We start from the raw sequence: 26,231 nt of genomic DNA, 5'->3' as shown, positions 1-26,231 counted from the left end.
GGACAGGGTGGAAGATTGTTTGCTATCAATAAAGAGTGGCTCCTGGAAGGTGTAATTTTCATATAAACTTTTGTGAGACATTCCATTCTGAAGGAGAAAGAAAAGATGTGTTCTTCTCAGGTAAATGTGTGCATTGGTATGGGACATGATGACTGTTTTTACAGAAATAACCTCATATTATAACATCCAAACTTTCACTGTGCTGACTCACATTTACAAAAAAAAAATTTCATATTATTCTGTTAATTTATATAATAAGTTATATAGCATATTAGTTAATAAATAATTTTATTATATATTAAATTATGTGATAAATGTATAATAAATTATATATTGTATATTAATTTGTATAATAAATACATATTAAATAATTTATGTAATAAGACTGAGAGCCTATTGCCATAGGTCTCAGCTTTCCTGTTGCTGCAACTCTTTAATAAAATTCTCAGGTTGTATTGATCCAAACCATGAGGTTATTTTTGTTGCTAGTTCATAACTGTACTTTTGTTCCTGCTATGAAGCATGCTATGAATTATGTAATATGTAAATATCTCTGCTTTCTCGTGGCTAGAAAACCACCATTAGATCATTTAGGGGATGATGCCATTTTACCAAGGAAAGCGTCAACATCCACATGTTGAGAACTGCTAGACTATTGGATCTTTGCAGAGAAGTCAAATACTCTTTCTCTCAGATCATAAGTCGTCAAAATTTAATATTAGATATTGATAACATAAAATTTACATAGTTAACTAATCTTTTCTTGGGTCAAATATAGAACTTAGCCAATTGACATGAGGGAAAATGGTTAATTTTAATTTCAGGGTCTACTGACATTCATTGATGTGGCTATAGAGTTCTCTAAGGAGGAGTGGGAATGTCTCAATTCTGCTCAGAAGGCCTTGTACAGAGATGTCATGTTGGAGAATTACAACAACCTAGTTTCTGTGGGTAAGAATATTTTTATATAATAACTTCTACTTCACCACAGGAGTGTCTAAAACTTCTTTTAGTATTTGAATTTGGCCTTTATTCATTATAGGTATTGATTAGTAACATATTTACAGCTAATATATTATGTACATTTATCTTGATTTTACATTTAACCTAAGGATCCTTCACTCTTAATTACTTATTTTTAGGCAGTTATTAGCATTTATATGTGAACCCACTTTGACTTCCACAGTTGACTTTATCTGATGCTATAATTTTAAAAAGATATTCAGAGTTTGAAAAAGAATTGAGTTGTGAAGAGTCTAAAACATTTTGGAAACACATGGTTATAAAAAAGTCATTCATGCATTTTTTAACTCCCTTTCATGTTACATTATGGTACATTCCTATGCCAGTACCCAGGTGCATTCAATGGTATATTATTATGTATATTTGAATATGCAGGTGTTGCACTTTCAAAGCCAAGGGTAATCATCTGTCTTGAACAACAAAAAGATCCCTGGATTATTGATCAAGAGAAAACAGAAGAAAGAGAACCAGGTAATCTGAAATGAAATAGTATGTGATGTGATAACTCTAAACCAAGGAAGAATCTAGTCCTGAAATGTGGTTTTTATTTTATATTAAATCTATCTTACATAGAGATAATTCCTAAGCATTTAATTCGGGATACTGTACCAAAGAAACGTAAACCATGGCTGAATTTTTGTTTTATATTATTTGAATAGTGGTAGTTTGAAATGTAGTATACATACATAAACATATATACATATATGTGTGTGTATATATATGTATATATATGTGTATATATGTATATATTTATATATATGTATATACATATGTGTATATATATGTATATATATGTGTATATATATATATATTTTTTTTTTAAAATTGGCCCTAGTGTGTAATTGCTCTCCATTGTGTTTCTTGTTCTCTCTTGTATGCCCCATCTCATGATATAATCTTGAGTATATTTCTTTGTCTTCTATAAAAAACAAACAAGTATATTCGCATCCCTAACTTACTACATAGATATTCTAAATATAACAGATATGCCCATATCTCAAAAGGTACATTATCACATGAAATTAAGCTTGCATTGGTTGATTTTTTCAAAGTTTCTCATTGATATTAATTGTTCCTGTCTTCATCCATTTACCTAAAAATTTCTTAAAACATAAAATAATGAAAAAATTCATGAAACCTAATAGGATCTTGTATATAAAGCTTACAAATAGTAAGTCAACATGAAATGGACTGATTCCCTGAACCCAATTTAGAAACTCTTTCCCTTTTCCAATTTTATATTTCCTTTATTTCTAGTCATCACTATCCATATAATTATACTACACTAATAAGTTTTAGGAAAATGAGCATTAGTTTCTCACTAGATATGATCAACACCATGGGTTTTACAATACAGAGTGTTCATCACTTAAACAATACTTTGTGACAAACAACAGGAACCCATTCACAGAGATGATTATATGTATTATAAATACACAGCAAAAAACACACACATGCACATACACACACATGCACAGATACACAAATGTAGGCACTTAAAATATAATCAAAGAAAAAAGGAAAAAAAACTTTTAACATGAGAAGGAAGTTGGGCAAGGTGGAGTCTTACATGGGACATGCTGGGAGGAAAGAAGGGATGGTAAATAGGATGATGTTCCTACTTCAATTGAAAATATATTTTTTAATTAGTTAATTAAACTACGTTATATTTTATCACTTTACATAAAGCTTTCTTGTTATATGGGTATTCCACTTGTTCGAATAGATTTGTACCAAGATATGCCATTTTACTTCTGGCTATTGGAAAGTTAGTTATTTTACTTATTTTTTCTTCAAGCTATTTATCAATTGTATGAAGGAGGGCTATTGAGTTTTTCGGTTAACTTTGTAACTGTCCACTTTACTGAAGCCATTTTTAGTTTTAGGAATTATTTGATGGAGTTTCTCAGACAGTTACATATACTATTATATTATCTGTGCATTGCAAAATTTTTTCTTTAATACTTTTTAAATTTTTTTTAAATCATCTTATATATTTCCTCCCAAATGGTGCCACCCAGTTTCTCTTTCAAAACTTCTTCATCCCAGCCCCACACACATTCACCTCTGAGAGGGTGTCCCCACATCGCCTGCCCCTGCACATCAAGTCTCTAAAAGTTTAGGCATATCCTCTCTCACTGAGGCCAAACAAGGCAGTCCTCTGCTACATATGTGCCAGGGGCCTTGAACCTGCTCTTTGCTTAGTAGATTAGTGCCCCAGTCCCACAGGGCACTGAATTGGGATCAGAACACTTGGAAGAGAGAACTGGAGGACAGGGGACACAAAGAACGAGCGGCTTGTTTATAGGCTGATCAAACCACTGATTTTTACTTTTTCACACAGGGGTTATATACACAAAAAGGCAGGATGTGGGGAAGGGGATGATGCAGGAGCATAGGTGTTCAGGGGTGTACAGATATCTCACAGAACAGAGTGTCAGCTGGGTGAAGGTTCAGGGGACAGGTCACTATGACTCTGCCTATGATTTATTTGTCCTTATCTAAGTTGGTACTATCTACCAAGGCTAGCCAAGGTCTATGACTATCTACAAGACTAATGACTACTTGTTCCTATCCAGGCTGGTAAACTTCCACCAAAGCTGCCTGTTTACAATATCTTATAATTATCTCTTTCAGTGTTTTTCCACAGAAACTGGAAAACTTGTGTTAGCAGGCTGACTTAGGCCTATGGCTGATTTTAGGCCTTTAGTGTATAAGCAAAGCTGCCCCTGACAGCTTAGTCTCTGGGAGCTCCCAGGGATCCAGATTAGTTGACATTGTTCATCTTCCTATGGGGTTGCCTTCCCTTTCAGCTCCTTTAATCCTTCCTCTGTTGCTTCCATAGGAGTCCCCAAGTCAGTCCAATGCTTGGCTATACATATCTGCTTCTATCTTAGTCAGCTGCGGGTAGAGTCTCTCAGATGCCAGCTATGCTAGACTCTTCTCTGGAAGCATAACATGGCATTAATAACAGTGTTAGGGTTTGGTGTCCACCAACATCCCAAGTTGATCACTGGATATCTTTGCCTATACTTTCTGCTCTATTTTAGTCGCAGAATTTCTTTTTGTAAGAAAAAATTCTGGGTCAAAACTTTTAAAGGTGGGTTAGTGAAACCGTTCCTCTTCTTTTACAATTCATACCATCTTAATCTCCTTTAGTTGCCTTATTGATCGAACTAGAAGTTTAAGTAGTATGCTGAGGAAACAAGGAGAGAATGGACAGCCCTATCTTGTCCTTCACTTTAGTAGACTATTTAAAATGTTTCTCTCCATTTAATTTAAATTTGGCAATTGGCTTGTTCTTTACTGCCTTTCTTGAATTTACCTGTATGCCTTGTATCCATGATCTCTCGAAGACTTTAATATGAACAGGTATTGGAATTTGTTAAAGGATTTTCATTGTCTATTATAATAATCTTAGTTTTCATTTATTCAGTTTGCTTATATATTGGATTACATTGATAGATTTTTATATATTGAATGACCCCTTCGTAGAAGAGATGAAGCATTCTCGATTAAGTTGGATGATGTTTTTGATGTCTTCTTGGATTTTTGTTTGCAAGTATATTAATGAGTATTTTGCATCATTGTTCATAATGGAAATTTTGTTTGATTGTTGTATATTTGTGTGGTTTAGGTATCAGGGTCAATGTGTACTAGTAGAATGAGTTTGGCCATATTTCTTCCATTTCCATTTTGTAGAATAGTTTGAGGAGCATTGGTATTAGCTTTTCATTGACATTATGATAGAATTCTCTGCTAAAAGCATCCAGTCATGGGCTTTTTGATGCTGTTGTTGTTTTTATTGAGAAATTTTAAGGAGTGCATCATTTTCCTAAGTTACATTGTTTACCTGATCTTGATTTAACTTTGGTATGTGGAGTGTATCCAGTAAAATTTAGATTTCATTTATACTTTCTAATTTTTGACACAGAGCCTTTTGAAATAAGAATTATTGATTCTTTGGATGTCCTTGAGGTCTGTTGTTATATCTATGTTTTCATTTCTGATTTTTCCATTCAGGATATTTTCTCTCTGATTTTTAGTTAGTTCAGCTAAGGGTTTATCTGTCTTGTTGATTTTTCCAAAGAAGCACCTCTGGTTTACTTGATTCTTTTTCTTGTTATCTTTGTTTCTATTCTTTTGCTTTAAGCTATGAGTTTTCATTCCTGTCATCTAATCCTCTTTGGTGTCTTTGTTTCTTTTTGTTCTAGTGCTTTCATGTGTGCTTTTAATTTGCTAGCATGTGCTGTATCTATTTTCTTTAAGAAGGCAGTGTTATGATCTTTCCTCATAGCATTGCTTTCAGTGTATTTCAGAAATTTGAGCATAGTTTGCCTTAATTTTCAGTGTATTTAAAAATTCTTTAATTTCTTTATCTCTTCCTTGACTTCATGGACATTGATTTAAGAATTTTTCTTTTTTTTTATTAGATCTTTCATTTACACTTCAGATGCCAACCCCTTTCCCCATCCCCCCCCCCTTAGAAAACCCCTAACCCATGCCCCCTTTTCCTTTTTGCATTTATACATTTTTTAAAAAATGTTAATCATAGGCTTTATAAGTTTGGTATTGTTCAATCAGAGGTGTAACCCACTACCCAACCTAGATATATCAACTATCTTTGACTGGTGGAGATACATGAACATCTGCCTCCCTATCTCCCCCCTCTATCTCTCTTTCATCACCTAGCTTCTCCTCTCCTTCTTCTTCTCCTCTTCTTACTCCTTTTCTTCCTCTCAGTACTCCTCCCACCTTAGCTCCTCCTACACATCACCCTTCCTGTTAAAAGGAAACTTTTCTCTCAAAATACAATTAGAGCATAATTATGCCAATTTGTACAAGTGAGGTACAAGATAGTCCTAATACCCAGTCCATCCTTTTGTTGAACTACCAGCACCTCTGTCATCTATCCTAACTAAAACACTTAGTTCTGAACCTGGCTTTTTCCTTGGCTTTAGGATGAATGTCAGCTGACCATCATACACTCAGATCTTTTCTCTCAAGGTAAATAGCTGTAAGTTTTCAACCCTGTCAGAAATCCAGAATGACTGAGTTGACTATAATTGTGGGAAGCACAAAGCATAGCTTCTAAAACTTAGCCAATTTATAGAGACCTCTGAACACCTGGACACTCGCTCTACTTCAAAACGTTGGAGCATCTGTTCTTCTGCCTTCTGGCCCAGGATCATCTGACAGACCTTAGTGCTGCAGAATTATTAAGGGCTGATTACTCTGTCTAGGCAGATATAATCAGTCGACTATTCTGCAAGTGTGTCCTTTTCTGGAGAGTAATTTGTCTGTAGAAGGAAAGTGGCAATTCTTGCCTAGTGGCTGTCTCACCACAACTGGAGTAACTTCAAGGATGCTCAATTTCTTCTTAGAATTTAACATAGGAAGCTGTCCAGAGCAGACAGGTCTCTAATGAAAATGAACATTAATACAGAAATGTTTGTCATGTCAATTCTAAGGATTTCTGATGTTTTGAAAACCAGCTATCCATGTAAGGTAATCTGGACTGTTGCCTGTTAACTCCACTCAGCTATTTCTAAATAAAACATAGAGAACACCCTTATAATAAACTCCAAGTCATGAATTTGCTATAGTCCCTTAACTCACAGGCTGACCATCTCAAATCAGTTAAAAAAGTTAAAGAGGGACTGGGTCTAAGCTTTGTATTCCTAAGTGTGTTATACTGGTACAATGCCTATGAGAGTAACAATATTCTTCTCACTCTTATATCACTAAGAAGCTCATGCCAATGAAAACCTTAAAATTTGTAAACAAAGTAAATTGGTGCCATTTAAGAATTTATATCTTCATCTTGATATTAATTATACAGATTTCTACTAATAGGTTATGGCTATGCAATAAACCCTAGCTAATCCTCTCTATTCCGACAATACCACTACTTTTCCCTAGAGAGACAGCCCAACATTTACCACCTTAGTCCCCTAGCCCAGGGAATAGGGGCACTGACTCATCATTAGCTTCTTCAAGCTGATTATGGGCATTGAAATATTAGAAGAGGAGTGGGAGGGGGAGAGCAAATTGACAATCCTCTGATGCTGTGTCTTCGCTGCCTCCAGATGGAATTCCCGGACCTCAGAGGTTTGAGCATGTCTGCCCAGCTTGCTTGTTGAGTAGATACACCAAGGCTGATCCTTCTTCAATATACAATTCTCAAAACAAATTTTAGTATCAAGATAGTTTTTTTTTTTTTTTTTTTTTTTAGAAGAGGGCTGACATTTTATTAAGAATGTTGGTTCTAACCGCTTTTCTATTTTTCCCCTCTTTTATTGGATATAATATTTACATTTCAAATTTTATCCACTTACCATATTTCCCCTACCACCCAGGAACCCCTTATCCCATCCCCCCTCCTCCTGCCTCTATGAAGGTGTTTACCCACCTACCCCCAGCCTCCCTCCACACCCTCAGATCCCCCCCACCTCAGTGCTCAGCCTTCAGGGTACCAATGATCTTGTCTCCCACCTATGCCCAACAGGGCAACGTCCCCTACATATACAGCTGGAGTCATGTGTCTCTCCCTATGTGCTCCTAGGCTGGTGGTTTAGACCCTGGGGAACTCTGTCTGGTTGGTATTGTTGCTCTCCTCACGGGGTCACCAGCCCTTAAGGTTCCTTCAATTTACTCTCTAACTCCTCCATTGGGAACTTTGATCAGAGTAATGGATAGCTGTGGGTATCTGTCTCTGGGTATGTCCGACTCTGAGAGACCTTTAAGGAGACGGCCTTATCTGGCTGCTGTCAGCTTTCCCATCCTGACATCCCTATCAGCGTCTATTTTTGGTGATTGCTTATGGAATGAATACCCAGACACAATGGTCTCCCTACAAACCCCCCTTCAGATTCTGACCCACACTTTGTCTCCATATTTGCTCCCTTGGTTATTTAGTTACTCCTTCTAAGAAAGACCTAGGCATCCTCACTTGTTCTTTCTTCTTCATGAGCTTCATGTCGTCTGGTAGTTGAATCTTTGTTGTTTCAAATTTTTTGGGCTAATATCTGCTTATCAGTGAGTAAATACCATGTGTGTTCTTTTGTGATGGGGTTACCTCACTCAGGATTATATTTTCTAGTTCCATCCATTTACCTAAGAATTTCTCGAATTCATTATTTTTAATAGCTGAGTAATATTCCATTGTGTAAATGTACCACATTTTTTGTATCCATTCCTCTGTTGAAGGGCATCTGGGTTCTTTCCAGCTTCTGGCTATTATAAATAGGGCTGCTATGAACATAGTGGAGCATATGTCTTTGTTATTTGTTGGGGCATTTTCTGGGTATATACCCGGAAGTGGTATAGCTGGGTCCTCAGGTAGTGCTATTTTCTGAGGAATCCAATTTTCTGAGGAGTCCAATTTTCTGAGGAACCGCCAGACTGACTTCCAAAGTGGTTGTACCAGCTTGCAACCCCACCAACAATGCAGGAGTGTTCCTCTTTCTTCACATCCTCGCCAGCATCTACTATCACCTGAGTTTTTGATCTTAGCTATTCTGACTGGTGTGAGGTGGTATCTCAGTGTTGTTTTGATTTGCATTTCCCTGATGACTAAGGATGTTGAGCATTTCTTAAGGTGCTTCTCGGCCATTTGAGTTTCCTCAGTTGAGAATTCTTTGTTTAGCTCTGTACCCCATTTTTTAATGGGGTTATTTTGTTGCTTGGCGTCTAATTTCTTGAGTTCTTTGTAAATATTCGATATTAGCCTCCTATCGGATATAGGATTGGTAATGATCTTTTCCCAATCTGTTGGTTGCCGTTTTGTCTTGTTGACAGTGTCCTTTGCCTTACAGAAGCTTTGCAATTTGATGAGGTCCCATTTGTCGATTCTTGATCTTAGAGCATAAGCCATTGGTGTTCTGTTCAGGAACTTTTCCCCTGTGCCTAGGTATTCGAGGATCTTCCCCAACTTCTCTACTAATATTTTCAGTGTACCTGGCTTTATGTGAAGGTCCTTTATCCACTTGGAGTTGAGCTTTGTGCAAGGGGATAAGAATGGATTAATTTGCATTCTTCTACATGTTGACCTTCAGTTGAGCCAGCACCACTTGTTGAAAATGCTGTCCTTTTTCCACTGGATGAATTTAGCTCCCTTGTCAAATATCAAGTGACCATAGGTATGCGGGTTCATTTCTGGGTCTTCAATTCTGTTCCATTGATCGTCCTTTCTGTCTCTGTAACAATACCAAGCAGTTTTTATCATTACTGCTCTGTAGTACAGTTTGAGGTCCGGAATGGTGATTCCCCCAGAGGTTCTTTTATTGTTGAGAATAGTTCTCGCTATCCTAGGTTTTTTGTTATTCCAAATGAATTTGTAAATTGCTCTTTCTATCTCTATGAAGAATTGATTTGGAATTTTGATGGGTATTGCATTGAATCTATAGATTGCTTTTGGCAGGATAGCCATTTTTACTAAATTAATCCTGCCAATCCAGGAGCATGGGAGATCTTTCCATCTTCTGAGATCTTCTTCAATTTCTTTCTTCAGAGACTTGAAGTTCTTGTCATACAGATCTTTCACTTGCTTTGTTAGATTCACTCCAAAATAATTTATTTTATTTGTGGCTATTGTGAAGGGTGTCATTTCCCTGATTTCTTTCTCTGCCTGTTTATCCTTTGAGTAGAGGAAGGCTACTGATTTGTTTGAGTTGATTTTATATCCAGCCACATTGCTAAAGTTGTTTATCAGGTTTAGGAGTTCTCTGGTGGAAGTTTTAGGTTCACTTAAGTATACTATCATATCATCTGCAAATAGTGAAATTTTGACTTCTTCCTTTCCTATCTGTATCCCTTTGACTTCCTTTTGTTGTCTAATTGCTCTAGCTAAGACTTCCAGTACTATATTGAATAGGTAAGGCAAGAGTGGGCAGCCTTGCCTAGTCCCTGATCTTAGTGGGATTGATTCAAGTTTCTCTCCATTTAGTTTGATGTTGGCTACTGGCTTGCTGTATATTGCTTTTACTATGTTTAGGTATGGGCATTGTACTCCTGATCTTTCCAAGACTTTTAACATGAAGGGATGTTGAATTTTGTCAAATGCTTTCTCAGCATCCAGTGATATGACCATGTGGTTTTTCTCTTTGAGTTTATTTATGTAGTGGATTACATTGATGGATTTCCGAATATTGAACCATCCCTGCATTCCTGGGATAAAGCCTACTTGATCTTGATGGATAATTGTTTTGATGTGTTGTTGGATTCGGTTTGCGAGAATATTATTGAGTATTTTTGCATCAATATTCATAAGAGAGATTGGTCTGTAGTTCTCTTTCTTTGTTGGGTCTTTCTGTGGTTTAGGTATAAGTGTAATGGTAGCTTCATAGAATGAATTGGATAGTGTTCCTTCTGTTTCTATTTGATGGAATAACTTGAAGAGGATTGGTATTAGGTCTTCCTTGAAGGTCTGAAAGAATTCTGCACTGAAACCATCTGGCCCAGGACATTTTTTGGTGGGGAGATTTTTAATGACTGTGTCTATTTCTTTAGGCACTTTGGGACTGTTTAGGTGGTTTATCTGCTCCTCGTTTAACTTTATTACCTGGTATCTATCTAGAAAATTGTCCATTTCCTCCAGATTTTCCAATTTTGTTGAGTATAGGCCTTTGTAGTAGGATCTGATAATTTTTTTAATTTCCTCTGTTTCTGTTGTTATGTCTCCCTTTTCAGTTCTGATTTTATTAATTTGAATGCTGTCTCTGCGCCCTTTGGTTAGTCTGGCTAAGGGTTTGTCTATCTTGTTGATTTTCTCAAAGAACCAGCTCCTGGTTTTGTTGATATTTTGTATAGTTCTTTTTGTTTCGACTTGGTTGATTTCAGCCCTGAGTTTGATTATTTCCTGCCGTCTACTCCTCTTGGGTATACTAGCTTCTTTTTGTTCTAATGCTTTCAGGTTTACTGTCAAGTCTTTCCACTTTCTTTTTGTGAGCACTTAGAGCTATGATTTTTCCTCTTAGTACTGCTTTCAGTGAGTCCCACATGTTTTGATATGATGTGTCCTCATTTTCATTTAAATCTAAAAAGTCTTTAATCTCTTTCTTAATTTCTTCCTTGACCAAGTTATCATTGAGTAGAGCATTGTTCAGTTGCCAAGTGTATGTCAGTTTTCTGATGTTTTTGTCCATGTCAAAGACAAGTCTTAATCCACGGTGGTCTGATAAGGTACTGGGGATTTTTTTCAATCTATTTGTATCTGTTGAGGCCTGTTTTGTGACCAATTATATGGTCTATTTTCGAGAAGGTACCATGAGGTGCTGAGAAGAAGGTATATTCTTTTGTTTTAGGATGAAATGTTCTATAGATGTCAGGTAAGTCCAATTGGTTCATAACTTCTGTTAGTTTCATTGTGTCTCGATTTAGTTTCTGTTTCCATGATCTGTCCATAGCTGAGAGTGGGGTGTTGAAATCTCCCACTATTATTGTGTAGGGTGCAATGTATGCTTTAAGTTTTAGTAAAGTGTCTTTTATGTACGTGGGTGCCCTTACATTTGGGGCATAGATGTTGAGAATTGCAAGTTCCTCTTGGTACATTTTTCCTTTCATGAATATGAAGTGTCCTTCTTTATCTTTTTTGAATACTTCTGGTTGAAAACTGATTTTATTTGATATTAGAATCGCTACTCCAGCTTGTTTCTTGGGACCATTTGCTTGGCAGATTGATTTCCAACCTTTTACTCTGAGGTAGTGTCTGTCCTTTCCACAGAGGTGCGTTTCCTGAATGCAGCAAAATGTTGGGTCCTGTTTACGTATCCAGTCTGATAGTCTATGTCTTTTTACTGGAGAATTGAGTCCATTGATATTAAGAGATATTAAGGAAAAATGAGTGTTGTTTCCTGTTATTTTTGTTATTGGCAGTGGAGATATGTTTGTGTAGCTACCTTCTTTTACGGTTTTTAGAAGATTACTTTCCTGCTTTTTCTAGGTTGTAGTTTCCCTCCTTGTGATGGAGTTTTCCACCAATTAACCTTTGAATTGCTGGGTTTGTGTTGAGATACTGTGTAAATTTGGATTTGTCATGGAATATTTTGGTTTCTCCATCAATAATGATTGACAGTTTTGCTGGGTATAGTAGTCTGGGCTGACATTTATGTTCTTTTAGGGTCTGTATGATATTGGTCCAGGATCTTCTGGCTTTTATGGTCTCTGGTGAGAAGTCTGGTGTAATTCTTATAGGTCTGCCTTTATATGTTACTTTGCCTTTTTCCCTTACTGCTTTTAGTATTTTTTCTTTGTTTTGTACATTTGATGTTTTGACTATTATGTGGCAGGAAGTATTTCTTTTCTGGTCTAAACTATTTGGAGTTCTGTAGGCTTCTTGTATATTTATGGACATCTCTTTCTTTAGGTTAGGGAAGTTTTCCTCTATAATTTTGTTGAGGATATTTACTGGTCCTTTAAGTTGGGAGTCTTCCCCCTCATCTATTCCTATTATCCTTAGGTTTGGCCTTCTCATTGTGTCTTGGATTTCTTGTATATTTTGGGTTAGTAGCTTTTTGTATTTTGCATTTTCTTTGACAGTTGTGTCAATGTTTTCCATGGTATCTTCTGCACATGAGATTCTCTCTTCCATCTCTTGTATTCTGTTGGTAATACTTGTGTCTATGACTCTTGATCATTTTTTTAAGTTTTCTATCTCCAGGGTGTTCTCCCTTTGTGATTTCTTTATTGTTTCTACTTCCATTTTTAGATCCTGCATGGTTTTGTTTAATTCCTTCTCCTGTTTGGTTGCATTTTCTTGCAATTCCTTAAGGGATTTTTGTGTTTCCTCTCTAAGGGTTTCTATCTGTTTTTTAAGAGTGTTATTTATGTCTTTCTTAAAGTCCTCTATCATCCTCATGAGAAGTGATTTTAATTCTGAATCCTGCTTTTCTGGTGTGATGGGGTGTTCAGGGCTTGCTATGGTGGGGGAACTGGGTTCTAATGATGCCATGTAACTTTGATTTCTGTTGCTTACGTTCTTGCACCTGCCTTTTGCCATCTGGTTAATTCTAGTGCTACCTGTACTTCTGTCTCTGATTGAAGCCTGTCTTTCCAGTTGTCTCGCTTGTGTTTGGTCTTCTAGGAGTCCAGATGTCTTTGTGGTTTTTTCCAGCTGCCCTGATTACAGTGGTATCTCTAGGATGCCTCAGGATATGGTGCCTTCTATGTAGCAGTCCAGCTAGATGTCTGCTGTTCTGGGTGCAGTGTCTCCTCTTGGATATCTCAGGGTATGTTGTCTGACACTCTGAGTTCATTTGTTCCTCTGTGGCTCTGGGTTGAGCGGACCTTCCAGTATGTCTCAGGCGGTGTCCGGGGTCCACACAACTGCAGACCTGGTAGAGGTCTGGTCCGGGACTCAGACCCAGGAGATGGGCATAAAAGGGGTGCCAGCCGGCAGGGGTGGGGGGAAGGGGGGTGGGGAGAGGTAACTGCTGGGTTCTGAGCACTCAGGGCGCCCAGGTATGAGCTCAGGGTAGTATGTGGGTTTTCCTATCTAAAGCTGGTTGTGGGATCTGTGGATCCCCCCCGAGTATGTCTGGCGGAATCTGGGGTGCACTCACCCGCAGGCCTCAGACCGGAGGAGGGGCAAGCAGCAGAAGGAGGGTGCTAGCGCTTGCTATGGGTTCTATGGATCGCCCAGAATGTGTCTCGCAGAATCCAGGGTGCACTCACCCGCAGGCCTCAGACTAGAGGAGGGGCGAGCAGCAGAAGGAGCATGCTAGCGCTGGCTATGGGTTCTATGGATCCCCCCAGAATGTGTCTGGCAGAATCCAGGGTGCACTCACCCGAAGGCCTCAGACCGGAAGAGGGGCGAGCGGCAGAAGGGGTGTGCTAGCACTGGCTATGGGTTCTATGGATCCCCCAGAATGTGTCTGGGGGACTCCGGGTGCACTCACCTGCAGGCCTCAGACTGGAGGAGGGGCGAGCGGCGGAAGGGGCGTGCTATCGCTGACTATGGGTTCTGTGGATCCCCCAGAATGTGTCTGGGGGACTCCTGGGTGCACTCACCCGCAGGCCTCAGACTGATTTAAGAATTTTTCAATTTCGATGATTTTGTATGCATTCTGTTTTTCTATTTTTGAAATCCAGGTTTAAATCATGGTGCTATAACAATATACAAGGACTTATTTCAGTCTTCTTGTATTTAATGAGGCTTAATATATGACACAGTATATGGTCAATTTTGTGGAACATTTTATGACCTAAGATGAATGTATATTATTTTGTGTTTGCATGAAATGTTCTGTATATATTTGTTAGGTCCATGTGATTCATAATATCTGTTAATTGTCTGTTTTGATTATTTGTCTATTGCTGAGAGACGGTTGCTGAAATCTCCCACTATTATTGCTTGGTGTTCCTTATATGTTTTGAGTTTTTATAAAGTTTCATTTATGAATGTGTTTTCATTTCTGCTCTCAAAGTTCAGAATTGAGACTTCACTTTGTAGATTATTCCTTTTATATATATAAACTGTTGTTCCCTATCTGATCTGATGATTTTTGTTGAATATCATTTTAATTAGATATAGAAATGTCTACTATAGCTTGTTTCTTGTGTTTATTTGATTTGAACAACTTTTTATCAAGCACTTTCTTCTGATGTAGTGTTTGTCTTTTTTGCTGAGGTTTTTATTTTTTTAAACAACAAAAGAATGAATCATGATTACACATCCATACATTTAGTCTGTTTTTTTAAAATAGGGAAGTTCCATCTATTTATATTGACAGATATTAATGAGGAATGATTGTTAATATCTGTTATTTTGTTATTGGTGTGGGTTATGTGTGTGTGCATGTGTATGTTTGTGTGTTTCTCTTCTTTTAATTTTCCACATTCACATTTGGTGTGAATTATTTATTTCTTGTTTTGGGGGCTATATTTACCTTTTTAGTGCTTGAGTTATCCTCCCACTATTATTCATAAGGCTGTATTAATGGAAATATTTTTAATATATTTGCTTTGCTTATGGATTTTTTTGTTTTCTTCATTGGTGGTAATTTACTGTTTTGGGTGATATAGGTTCTTGTCAGATATCTGTAGTATCATTTGTCTAGGCACTTCCAGCTTACAGATTATCTTTTGATATGTCAGGTGTAATTCTTATAACTTTGTTTTTATATGTTTTTTAACCTTTTTCTCTGGCAACATTATGCATTCTTTCTTTTGTACTGTATATTTCCACATGTTTTAGGTCATAAAGCAGAAGGCACTCAGAAAGCAAAAATCTTTACTCAGACACCAAATATTCATGCTCATGAAAGCATCCATAAAGGAGACAAACCTTACAAATGTAAAGAATGTGGGAAATCTTTCTCCTGTTTCTCAAGGCTTAAAGTTCACCACAGAATCCATACTGGAGACAAACCTTACAAACGTAATGAATGTGGAAGATCCTTCTCCCATTCATCATGGCTTAGAGTTCACCACAGAATCCATACAGGAGACAAGCCTTACAAATGTAATAAGTGTGGTAAATCATTTACACAGTCCTCAGATTTTAAAATTCACTACAGAATCCATACTGGTGAGAAACCTTACAAATGTAATGAATGTGGGAAATCCTTCACACGTTCTTCAAATCTAAGAATTTACCATAGAATCCATACGGGAGACCAACCTTACATATGTAATAAGTGTGGTAAATCATTTACACGGTCCTCAAAACTTCATATTCACTACAGAATCCATACTGGTGAGAAACCTTACAAATGTAATGAATGTGGGAAATTCTTCACCCGTTCTTCACATTTAAAAGTTCACTACAGAATCCATACTGGAGAAAAACCTTACAAATGTAATGAATGTGGGAGATTCTTTGCCGTTTCCTCAGGTCTTAGAGTTCACCACAGAATCCATACAGGAGACAAGCCCTACAAATGTAATAAGTGTGGTAAATCATTTACACAGTCCTCAGATCTTAAAATTCACTACAGAATCCATACTGGTGAGAAACCTTACAAATGTAATGAATGTGGGAAATCCTTCACACGTTCTTCAAATCTAAGAGCTCACCATAGAATCCATACAGGAGACCAACCTTACATATGTCATGAATGTGGCAAATTCTTCACCAGTTCTTCAAGTCTTAGAGTTCACCACGGCATCCATACTAGAGATACACCCTACAAATAGTAGGAAGTGTAGTAAATCATTTACACAGTACTCACAACTTTTAATTCACTACAGAATCCTACTGGAGAGAAAACTTACAAATGTAATGAATATGGAAAATCCTTCACATATTCCTCAAGTCTCAGAGTTTACCACAGAATTCATGTAGGAAACAGACCTAAGAAATGTAATTATGATAAATAATTTACATGGTTCACACATCTTCAGATTTACTACAGAATCCATTCTAGAGTTCAACCCTACAAATGTAAAAGATGTGGCAAATCTTCTCTCTGGTGTTAATCTCTCTAAGGTCATCCAAGTATCCATACTGGAAAGAAATCTTAAAGGTATATTGAATGCAGGAAATCCTATTCCTGCTCATCAAATTTTCAATCTCACCAGAGAATCCTTACAGGAAACAAATCTGAAAAATATGATAGTTGTGGACATTTATTTCCAAAGTCCTCAACTCTGCAGCCTCATCACTATAATCCATCCTGGAGACAAACCTTTCTAATATAGTGAATGTTACAAATCCTTTACACTGTCCTTAAATCTTCATGGTGAACACAGAATTTGTATTGCAACAAAATCATTTATTACCAATATAAAAATGAGGAAAAATCTACACTCAGAAACCATATTTGCAAACCAAATTTAGCATGCATACTAGAGGCAAACCTTACAAATGTAAAGAATATGGAAAATCATTTATCACAAACATGATCCATGCAAGAGACTAACATGATAGGTAATTACTCTTCAAGTGCTCATGTAGAAATCTGTTATTTACAATGAGAAATGTATTCATAAGAATTTAAATAATTTTGAATCCTTACTCATTAACGGAGAACTACCACAGGAAAGCCCTATATTTCATTAGGAATTGGAAACATTTTACCCCAAAACAGATTATATTCATATTAGGTATTTAATTAAAAAAGAAAAAATTGTTCACTCAGTAATAATCTGAAATCATTAATTAATCATGGTATGAATTTATGTTCTAACAATTTAAAGAATAATATTTTAAAATGTGAGGATTTAAGCAAGAATAATATTAATAATTATCCTAAAAAATTGCATAGTGTTCTGTATATTTTAGTACGGTAGAATATTGACATTTGTGAGATAAATTTTATGTGAATATTATTGTTTTGTTAGTCTTTGAGCTTTTTATAGGGTGTATACTATAGGTAATATTAAAACTCAAACTACTACCTTCTTTGTCAGTGGTATCAATAAATATATTAAAACTGTCTTCTAATCATCCAGCTTTGATATGTTTAGTTATTTTATTTTATTTTATTTTGGGATGATATCATTCTTATCCTACATTCACTCATTAATAGTACCAACAGAATCATGTCTCAAAAATTAATTTGATTGATTTAGACAAATGCCAAAACAGCAATTAAGTTTATATATCCTGAAGAGAGAAACCCTGTGTGTGTGTGTGTGTGTGTGTGTGTGTGTGTGTGTGTTATGGATATTGTCAGTGTCATTTCAAGGAATAGAACTTCAGGTATATGGAAAAGTACCAAGTCAACCAATTGTTGGGTGATGAGATGAGGATTTTCGATGAAAATTCCCTCTTGGCACATACTTGGATAGTCATTGTGTGTACTGAATATACTTTACTATAGAATTTTCCTGCATAGAAGGTTTATCCAAAATATTTCTCACCTAGAGAAACTGGTTCTGCTAAATATCCCAAAGCTGCCTCCTCCTTACATATATAAATAATAAACCTGTCTCTCTTCTTCGTTATGGCTATTACCCTGTGTCCCACATTAAACTCTGTGGAAGGAATTTGCTGAGCTTTCTGGACACAGTGATTCAACATTGCAGATCATATCACTGGGATCACATCTGAATATAGCTTTTCAACAGATCCCTTTACTTATTGCTTTCTGTCTTTTAAATATTGCCTTGACACAACAGTCAGATCTATTTATGGAAACATGCTAAAAATGACAATTTCAAGACAATCATCTTTTTAAACAAGAAGGAAGTACTTTCAATCTTTTACTTGAAGAGTATTAATAACTTCATTAAGGATGAAAATTGCCAGTGCATTAAGCACTAGTTAGTATATCAGTAATTCTTCACAAATAACATTCTATGAACGTAGATGGAAAGAAGTTCTCTAAAACATAAACTATACTTAGAGTTGTGTCTTTCACAATTCTATCCAGAGAGATTTTGGAACTCCAAGAGACAGCTGTCTTGAAAGGTAGCTGTCTGAAATCTGTCTCCAGCAGAACATAGGCAATCAGCCTGTAATCTGTGACTTAACTTTGAGTTATTCATTCATTACTGCCAGATAGCCTATCCTGAGTTTGCCTCTGTAAGCCGAGGCTTATCCTTGGCACTTCACTCAGTTTTGATTTCTTGAGCTGTGCTGAAATAATTTTAGTTCTATAAAATCCAAGTTGTACATTGTTGACCATAATTTGTTTGGAGCCGACTGTTAGCAGAAAGTGGCTAGATCAACTTTGCAGCCATCTGGAACCATATACCCTGATGAAAGACTTGGTTTTCAAAAGCCTATAACAGCTGAAGCACACTCTGATAAGTATATTGTTTATCCCACATAGCTTGTTTGCTGTTTAGTGACCTCAGCTGTATGGTGCATGTGGTAAAATGTGTTCACCTATATTCTCCTGCTTGTGTTTATAAATACCCCAGATTTCCTTTGAATAAAAGAGACAGGACGAGAGAGATGGGACGAGAATTAAGACCTGACCACACAACCCGTCTTGTCTCCATTCTTTGCATCGCCTGACCCTGCAGCCCTACTCTCTCTCTTGACCAGAGCACTTAGCCCAAAGGGTTGAGGCAGAGTGCAGTCCTCAACAATAATTCCTTGAAAAACTGTTTTCTGTTCAGAAAATACTTTCAAATAGATAGATTGATGATAAAAAATTAGAATAATAATACATATATAGTAAATATATGTACATATATACACATACCTAAATAAATATTTACATATATACATATGTAATCTATGAATGTATTTTCTGAATAAGATTCCATATATATATATATATGTTATTTCTATGTAATTTTCTATGTAATTATATCTATCTTCCATCTATAATTATATTAATATAGTTAGGATATAAATGTATAAGTTTTATATATATATGGATGGATGGATATAGATATACTTTAGGTATAGATATAGTAATGGGTAGAGTCTATGGTTGGATGTAGTCTATTTTAATAGTTTCAGTATTTTGGTTTTAATGTTTATACTTTTAGATCCATTTAGATAATGTTTGAAAAATGTTAAAACCACAGTTTTGAATTTATCTATCATTTCTGGAAGAATTTTAATATATATATATATATATATATATATATATATATATATATATATATATAGAGAGAGAGAGAGAGAGAGAGAGACAGACAGACAGCAAGTTGCCTTCTGAAATAGGAATACCTTGACTTATTTTTTTCATTATAAGTATCACTTTCATTTTCTTCTTTTGCTTCTTGCAAAAGGTAGAGTGTAGAATACAATATTGACTAGGTAGTGGTAAAATAAACATCAGTATCACATTTTTTAGGATGAGGGCCTTTACATTAAGTTGTCTTCAATTGGCATGATTTTAGCTGTATGGTTTATATCTGTAGATTTAAAAATTACTTCAGTAATTTATTTACATCCCAAAACCTGTGTCCATCCCAGTCCCCCCTCATAGTGTCCCTCCTCCCATCCCTGCTGCCCTTGTTCTCTGAAAAGATGTGCCCCACCTGGATATTCTTCCATGCTATACATAAAGTCTCTGTGGGGTTAGGAACTTCCTTTGCCATAGCAGTCAGAAAATGCAACCCTAGGTGACAGAGGCCTCATTCTAGCCCATGTCTGCTGTCTGTATTTGCTCAGTTTCTGAGTACTGCCAATTATGAAGGTTAGTCAACTTGTTAGGTATTGCTATGGAGTTTCTATCTCCCTCATGGCCTTTAACCTTTCTACTAACTTTTCTGTAAGAGTTGCTGACCTCTATCCAATGTTTGGCTGTTGGAATCAGCTTCTGTTTTAGTCAGCTGAGGCAAATAGACTCTCAGAGGACATTTCTAAACTTCTGCCTGTAAGAATAACAAAGTATCATTCCCACTGTTGGGAATTGGTTCTTTGTCATGGGATGAGTCTCAATTTGGGCCACTTACTGGTTGTCCAGTACATCATTCTCTGCTTTATTTTTGTTTCTACATAGAGTTTAGACAGTGTCAGGAGCCATAATGGGACAAGCTAATAATTTGCAAATGATCATCCTGAAATGCTTGCCTCGGATTATTATATAATCTGCGACGAGTGTGCCCCATTAGCAAGGCTGTGGTGGACGTGCTTTTAGGAAAGATTTCTGCTATTAATATGGTTTTCCCATTATTATTATTAGACATATGCAACTATCACTAAGCAATAGCACACTCCTTTGTAACAGATCTCTGCAGATCCATGAAGATGTACAGTCTTGTAGCAATACTACATAGACAAATAGATGACTTCTTAAGTCTTGATGATTATCTTATAAGAATTCCTAAAATTATATCAATGATTAAGCTCTTTTATATCGGGACTGCTATTAAGTCGCTCAGGCATAGTTGAAACTGCAAAGAGAACTCTGCCAGTCTCCCAGTGTTATCAGTTAATTGCCCCTAGACCTTCTCCTGCTGAGAGCACATTCCAAGAGGTCATAAAACAGTTAGGCTAGGTTACTAGAGGGAATCTACAATTTATTATAGGTACCAGGACAGAAGAGAAAATATTGCCTGGGTTTATCTATACAAAACTTCACTAATTTCTTAAGTTATAGTTTCAAACTTTCTGCAAATCTGTGGAGATAGACAGGTGATGAATGTCTAGCTAGATAATTACTCCTAATGGGTATTTATGTAAGCATTTTGTGTTGTAAACCAAAATGCTATTTCATTGCAGAAATTAATCACATTTTCTGTATCCATTCTTTAGTTGAGTGACGTCAGAGTTGTTTCCAGTTTCTGACTATTATGAGTAATGGTGAAGCATCATTTGTTTGTATGACCTGCAGTATAACTGGGTTTTCAAGTAAAACTATTTCTAGTTTTCTGATAAACCACTGGATTGATATCCAAAGTGTTTGTACAAGTTTGCAACCCCACCATTAATGGAGGAGTGTTCCCCTTGGTCCATATCTGTGGCAGTATGTAATATCTCTTGAGTGTTCTATCTTAGCTGTTCTGATTGGTGCAAAATGGAATACCAAAGACTCTTAGTTGCACTTCTCTGATGACTAATGTTGCTGGACATTTCTTTAAGTGCTTTTTGGCTATTTGAGAGTTCTCTGTTGAGAATTTATTTAGTTCCATTTTTTAATTGGGTTATTAGGTTTGTTGATGTAAAATTTCTTTAGTTCTTTATGTAATTTGGATATTAGCCTTCTATTGGATGTACATTTAGGGAAGATCTTTTCCAAATCTGTTGGCTCTTATTTTATCCTATTGCCAGTGTTCTTTACTCTACAGAAGGATTCATTTCAGTTTCATGAGGTCACTTTGTGATTGGTAGTTTTTGCTACTTGGTCATTGATGTCTACTAAGAAGTTGTGTCCTATATAACTGCATTCAAGGCTTTCCCATAATTTTTCTTCTATTAGATTTAATATATTTAATTTTATATTGAGATCTTTGATCCATTTGGAATAGACTTTTGTACCAGGTGATAAATATCAATCTATTTAATTCATCACATTCAGATATCCTCTTAGATCAGCAAAATTTAGAGAAGATGCTCTCTTTTTCCATTTTATGTACTTGGCTTCTTTCTTTTTAAAAATCAATTGTCCACCACTCTGCAGGCTTATTTCAGGTTCTTTGATTTGTTTACATTGATCATCCACTCTGTTTCTATACCCACAGCAGGCAGGACACAGAGTGTAGACATAAACATGCCCCAGTTTAGGGAAATGCCAGAGCAGTGAGGCAGGACTTGGTGGGTAGGAATGGAAGTAACATCATAGAAGTAGATGGAGGGGAGATGAGATAGAGGATTTCCAGAAAGAAAACTATGAAAGAGGAAAATATTTGAAATGTAGATAAATAAAATATCCAATAATAATCTATGTGTTGCAAGCCAATAGCCAACATTATGTTAAAAAGAATGAACCTTAAACAATTCAACTAAAATCAGGGTCAAGACAAAGCTTTCCATTCTTTCCCTATGTTTGGAATATAGTACTTGATGTTTTAGCTAGAGCAATAAGAAAACTAAAAGAGATCAAAGGGATACAAATTGGAAAAAAATAATTATGGCTATCTGCAGATGATATGATAGTATACTTAAGGGATGACAGAGTTTTATCAGGGAATACTTACAGCTGATAAACACCTTCAGTAAAGAAGGATTTTCAATACAAATACAATACATATCAGTATTACTCCATGATACAAGCAATCAATGTGCTGATAAAGAAATTAAAGAAACCACACCCAACAATAGACACAGATTACATAAAAATATCTTGCCCTCTTGTTCAATGTGCATGATGTTTCAATGTGTTTATTGGATTCATTTTGGAGTTATGTTACTTAATAAATTGTCATCTGTGGGTGTTGGTAGCCAACTTTTAGCAGAAAGCAGCTAGAAATCAGCTATCATCTTTGCAGCCATCTGGAGCCATATACCGTGATGAGAGACTTGTTTTTCAACAGCCTACAACAGCGGAAGCATACTCTGATAAATATCTTGTTTATCCCACATAGCTTGTTTTGCTGTTTAGTGACCCAAGCTGCATGGTGCATGTGGTAAAATGTCTTCACCTGTGTTCTCCTGCTTGTGCTTATAAATACCCACGATTTCCTTGTAATAAAGTCAATAGGAGAGTCAATAAGAGTCAATAAGTATCGAGAGAATCAATAGGAGAGGGCCACTACAAAGTAGCACCTAATGTGGATCTCCAGTAAGCGGGATACAATGAAGGACACTGCTGGAATTGGAAGCAGGAATCCTCGCTCCTGTGCTGGAGAACCAGTCAACTGAAGGAGCTGGCTGAATTCAGAAGTGAAACAAAAGTGATTGCAGGGAGACCAGTAGATCATAGTAACACAAATGTTGGGAGCCGACTTTAGTAGAAAGCGGCTAGATCAACTTTGCAGCCATCTGGAACCATATACCCTGATGAAAGACTTGGTTGTCAAAAGCCTATAACAGCTGAAGCACACTCTGATAAATATATTGTTTATCCCACATAGCTTGTTTTGCTGTTTAGTGACCTCAGCTGTAGGGTGCACGTGGTAAAATGTTTTCACCTGTGTTCTCCTACTTGTGTATATAAATACCTCAGAATTCCCTTCAATAGGGGAGACATGAGAAAATAGAAGAGACTGAATCACACCCTGTCTTGTCTCCATTCTCCGCGTCTCCTGCCCCAAGAGCCACACTCTCTCTCTTGACCAGAGCACTTAGCCCCAAAAGCGTTGAGGCAAAGCATTGAGGCAGAATGTGGGCCTCAACACACAAATGGAGCAAGAAATAAGTAAGCAGAAACATATAAAAAAAAGTCTTTAAAGATGAAAGGAATAAATAGCAGGCTTCTCTGAGTAAAGGGAGCCAAACCAATTAATAGATAAATAGAATGTTGCTCTAGGCAGAGAGCTGAGCAGAATGATACTGTTAATTGATTTAACTTTTAAAATGGATATGATTATGTGTTGTATAGTTATATTTTTTCCTCTGGATAAAAGGTCAGTGTAAAGGTTTTTCTGGTTACTGGCTCAAGGAAAGACAGATTTGGGAAATAAGGATTTTCTATGAGTTTTTTTAATGATTTCATTAAGGTAGTAGTTACATCTTCCAGTATTATATGGATTAGACATGACATAGGTAGGCTGCCAGAACACTAGATTCCAGAAAATAAAAAAAAATTATCTTGATCCTAAAATTTGTCTTGAGATTTGTATATTACAGAATACGAAGCCTTGGTGAATGAATCCTCTTGTCACCTGCATGTTCACTGATGCCCTGGACTTCCAGGTGGATGCAGTTAACACAGACATCTGAGGCTTATCAATTTACCCTTCCCCTCATCCCTCTTCTAACATTTCAATGCCCATATTCAGCTTGAAGAAGTTAATGATTAGTCGGCGCCCCAGTTCCCTGGATTTGGGCACTGAGGTGGTTATTATTAGGCTGTCTTTCTAGGGAAAAGTAATGGTTTTATTGGAACAGGAAGGAAGAGATAAAATTGATTATATAGCCATAACCCATTGGTAGAAATATGTATGTGTTACTAGGTTGATGCAAATTCAAAAATTTCATTGTTATAATTTATTCTATTCAAAATTGTGGGTACAAGGCTTAGAATTTAACTTCTCCAACAGAGGGAATTGTGTGTTGCCTTTAAAGAAGAGTGTTGCTTTTATACCAACTATTCAGGCATTGCTAAGTCTCTTGTCTCTTGGGTTGATGCTGTTCAACAAACTAATGGCTTTTGTACAGCAACAGATAGATGCTATTCAAATGAAACCAATATAGGTCCATGATTACAGGCTGGAAGTAGGGGACTCTGAAATTTTTGTCATCAAGACTGATGAGGATTAACCCCTAACTTAAGTGCTAAGCCGGATAGTCAATGACAGGTAAGAGAACATATCGAGACCCTTGCCCCTAAAAAGGGAGTTCTCACCATTCTAAGACAGGAGCACAACCAATGGCTCTTGAGTATCCAAGGACGGGAAAGGAAGGCTGGGGTCCTTTGTTCCAACCTAAGACAGACACAGTTTCCATAAGTTTTTCCAGCCTTCTCTTTTGAAAAAAATTTAAAAAGGGGACATGTTGGGAGCCGACTTTTAGCAAAAAGAGGCTAGAAAGCAGCTATCATCTTTGCAGCCATCTGGAGCCATATACCCTGATGAGAGACTTGTTTTTCAACAGCCTACAACAGCTGAATCATACTCTGATAAATATCTTGTTTATCCCACATAGCTTGTTTTGCTGTTTAGTGACCCCAGCTGCATGGTGCATGTGGTAAAATGTCTTTACTTGTGTTCTCCTGCTTGTGCTTATAAATACCCAAGATTTCCTTGTAATAGAGTCAATAGGAGAGTCAATAAGAGTCAATAAGTGTCAAGAGAGTCAATAGGAGGTGTGAGTATAGTCATTAGGAGAGGGCCATTACAGTGGGGTCGTCAATTGATGGTTTAAGTCTCCCCTGTAGAGCACTAGGTTTGAGATAGCCAGAGACCCAACAGGACCATGTCCTGTGAGATATGGCATGGATCTCCCCATGCCCCTTTATTCCAAATTCCTCTATGCAGTTCACTTCCTTCATTAACCTGCATCTTGCAGGCATGTTGACTCAGCAGCTCTTTCCAGAGAGGTTTTGTGTCACCATCTACTGGTACAGGTAGAGGGCAAGACTAACAGGCTTCAGCCTCAAGTTTTCCATATTCATGATTTATCTAAATGCTAAGGTCATAGCTCAATTAAGTCCCTCCTTATTCCCCCTCCCTATTTAAGCCAGCTCCCCCTGGCTTTTAAGGGGTTCGGGGGGTGTACATCCAGACCCATCCACATTCACCAGGAACAATAAACTTTTGAACTCTTGGGACTCCACTTGTCTTCTGGTGCCTGCCGCCACGTTTCCAGCCTTTGTATAAAGACTTTCTCTTATCTATTGAGACCCACCATCCTGTGGCCAGCATGGAGGACTTCCCAACCCAACAGCTGGTGCCCCACCACAGTCATCAATGTTCATAAGAGAGATTGTTCTGAAATACTATTTCTTAGTTGAATTTCAGTGTGGATTAGATAGCAGATTGGCTGTGGCTCATAAAATGAGCTTCCAATGTTCCTTCTGTTTCTACTTTGTAGAATAGTTTGAGAAAAATTGACATTAGTTCTTTTTTGAAAGTATGGCAACAATGGGCATAAGAACCAAATATTCCTTGGTATTTTGGGATGGGAGAATGTAATGACTGTGGGTACTTAAGTAAAGGCCATTATTTTCAGATGTCATCCTGGTGGAATTTTCTTTTGATTAATTTCTGTTGAAAGTCTATTTTATTATATATTACAGTGCCTGATTGAGTTGATTCTT

The 26,231-nt window shown here is 36.8% G+C and overlaps 1 protein-coding gene across 1 annotated transcript; it reads left to right on the top strand.

The window, feature by feature from the left end:
• Window positions 1-917: 917 nt before the first annotated feature.
• On the top strand, window positions 918-16,341 carry LOC117716051 (uncharacterized). Its single transcript, XM_076941721.1, has 3 exons — window positions 918-951; window positions 15,218-16,133; window positions 16,218-16,341. The coding sequence occupies exons 1-3, from the start codon at window positions 918-920 to the stop codon at window positions 16,339-16,341; spliced, it is 1,074 nt and encodes a 357-aa protein (XP_076797836.1).
• Window positions 16,342-26,231: the final 9,890 nt, after the last annotated feature.

The sequence above is a fragment of the Arvicanthis niloticus genome, chromosome 10, assembly GCF_011762505.2.
Source record: "Arvicanthis niloticus isolate mArvNil1 chromosome 10, mArvNil1.pat.X, whole genome shotgun sequence".
NCBI lineage: Eukaryota > Metazoa > Chordata > Mammalia > Rodentia > Muridae > Arvicanthis > Arvicanthis niloticus.
Note: the sequence above shows the minus strand (reverse complement) of the source record. Positions and strands in the feature narration are given on the sequence as shown.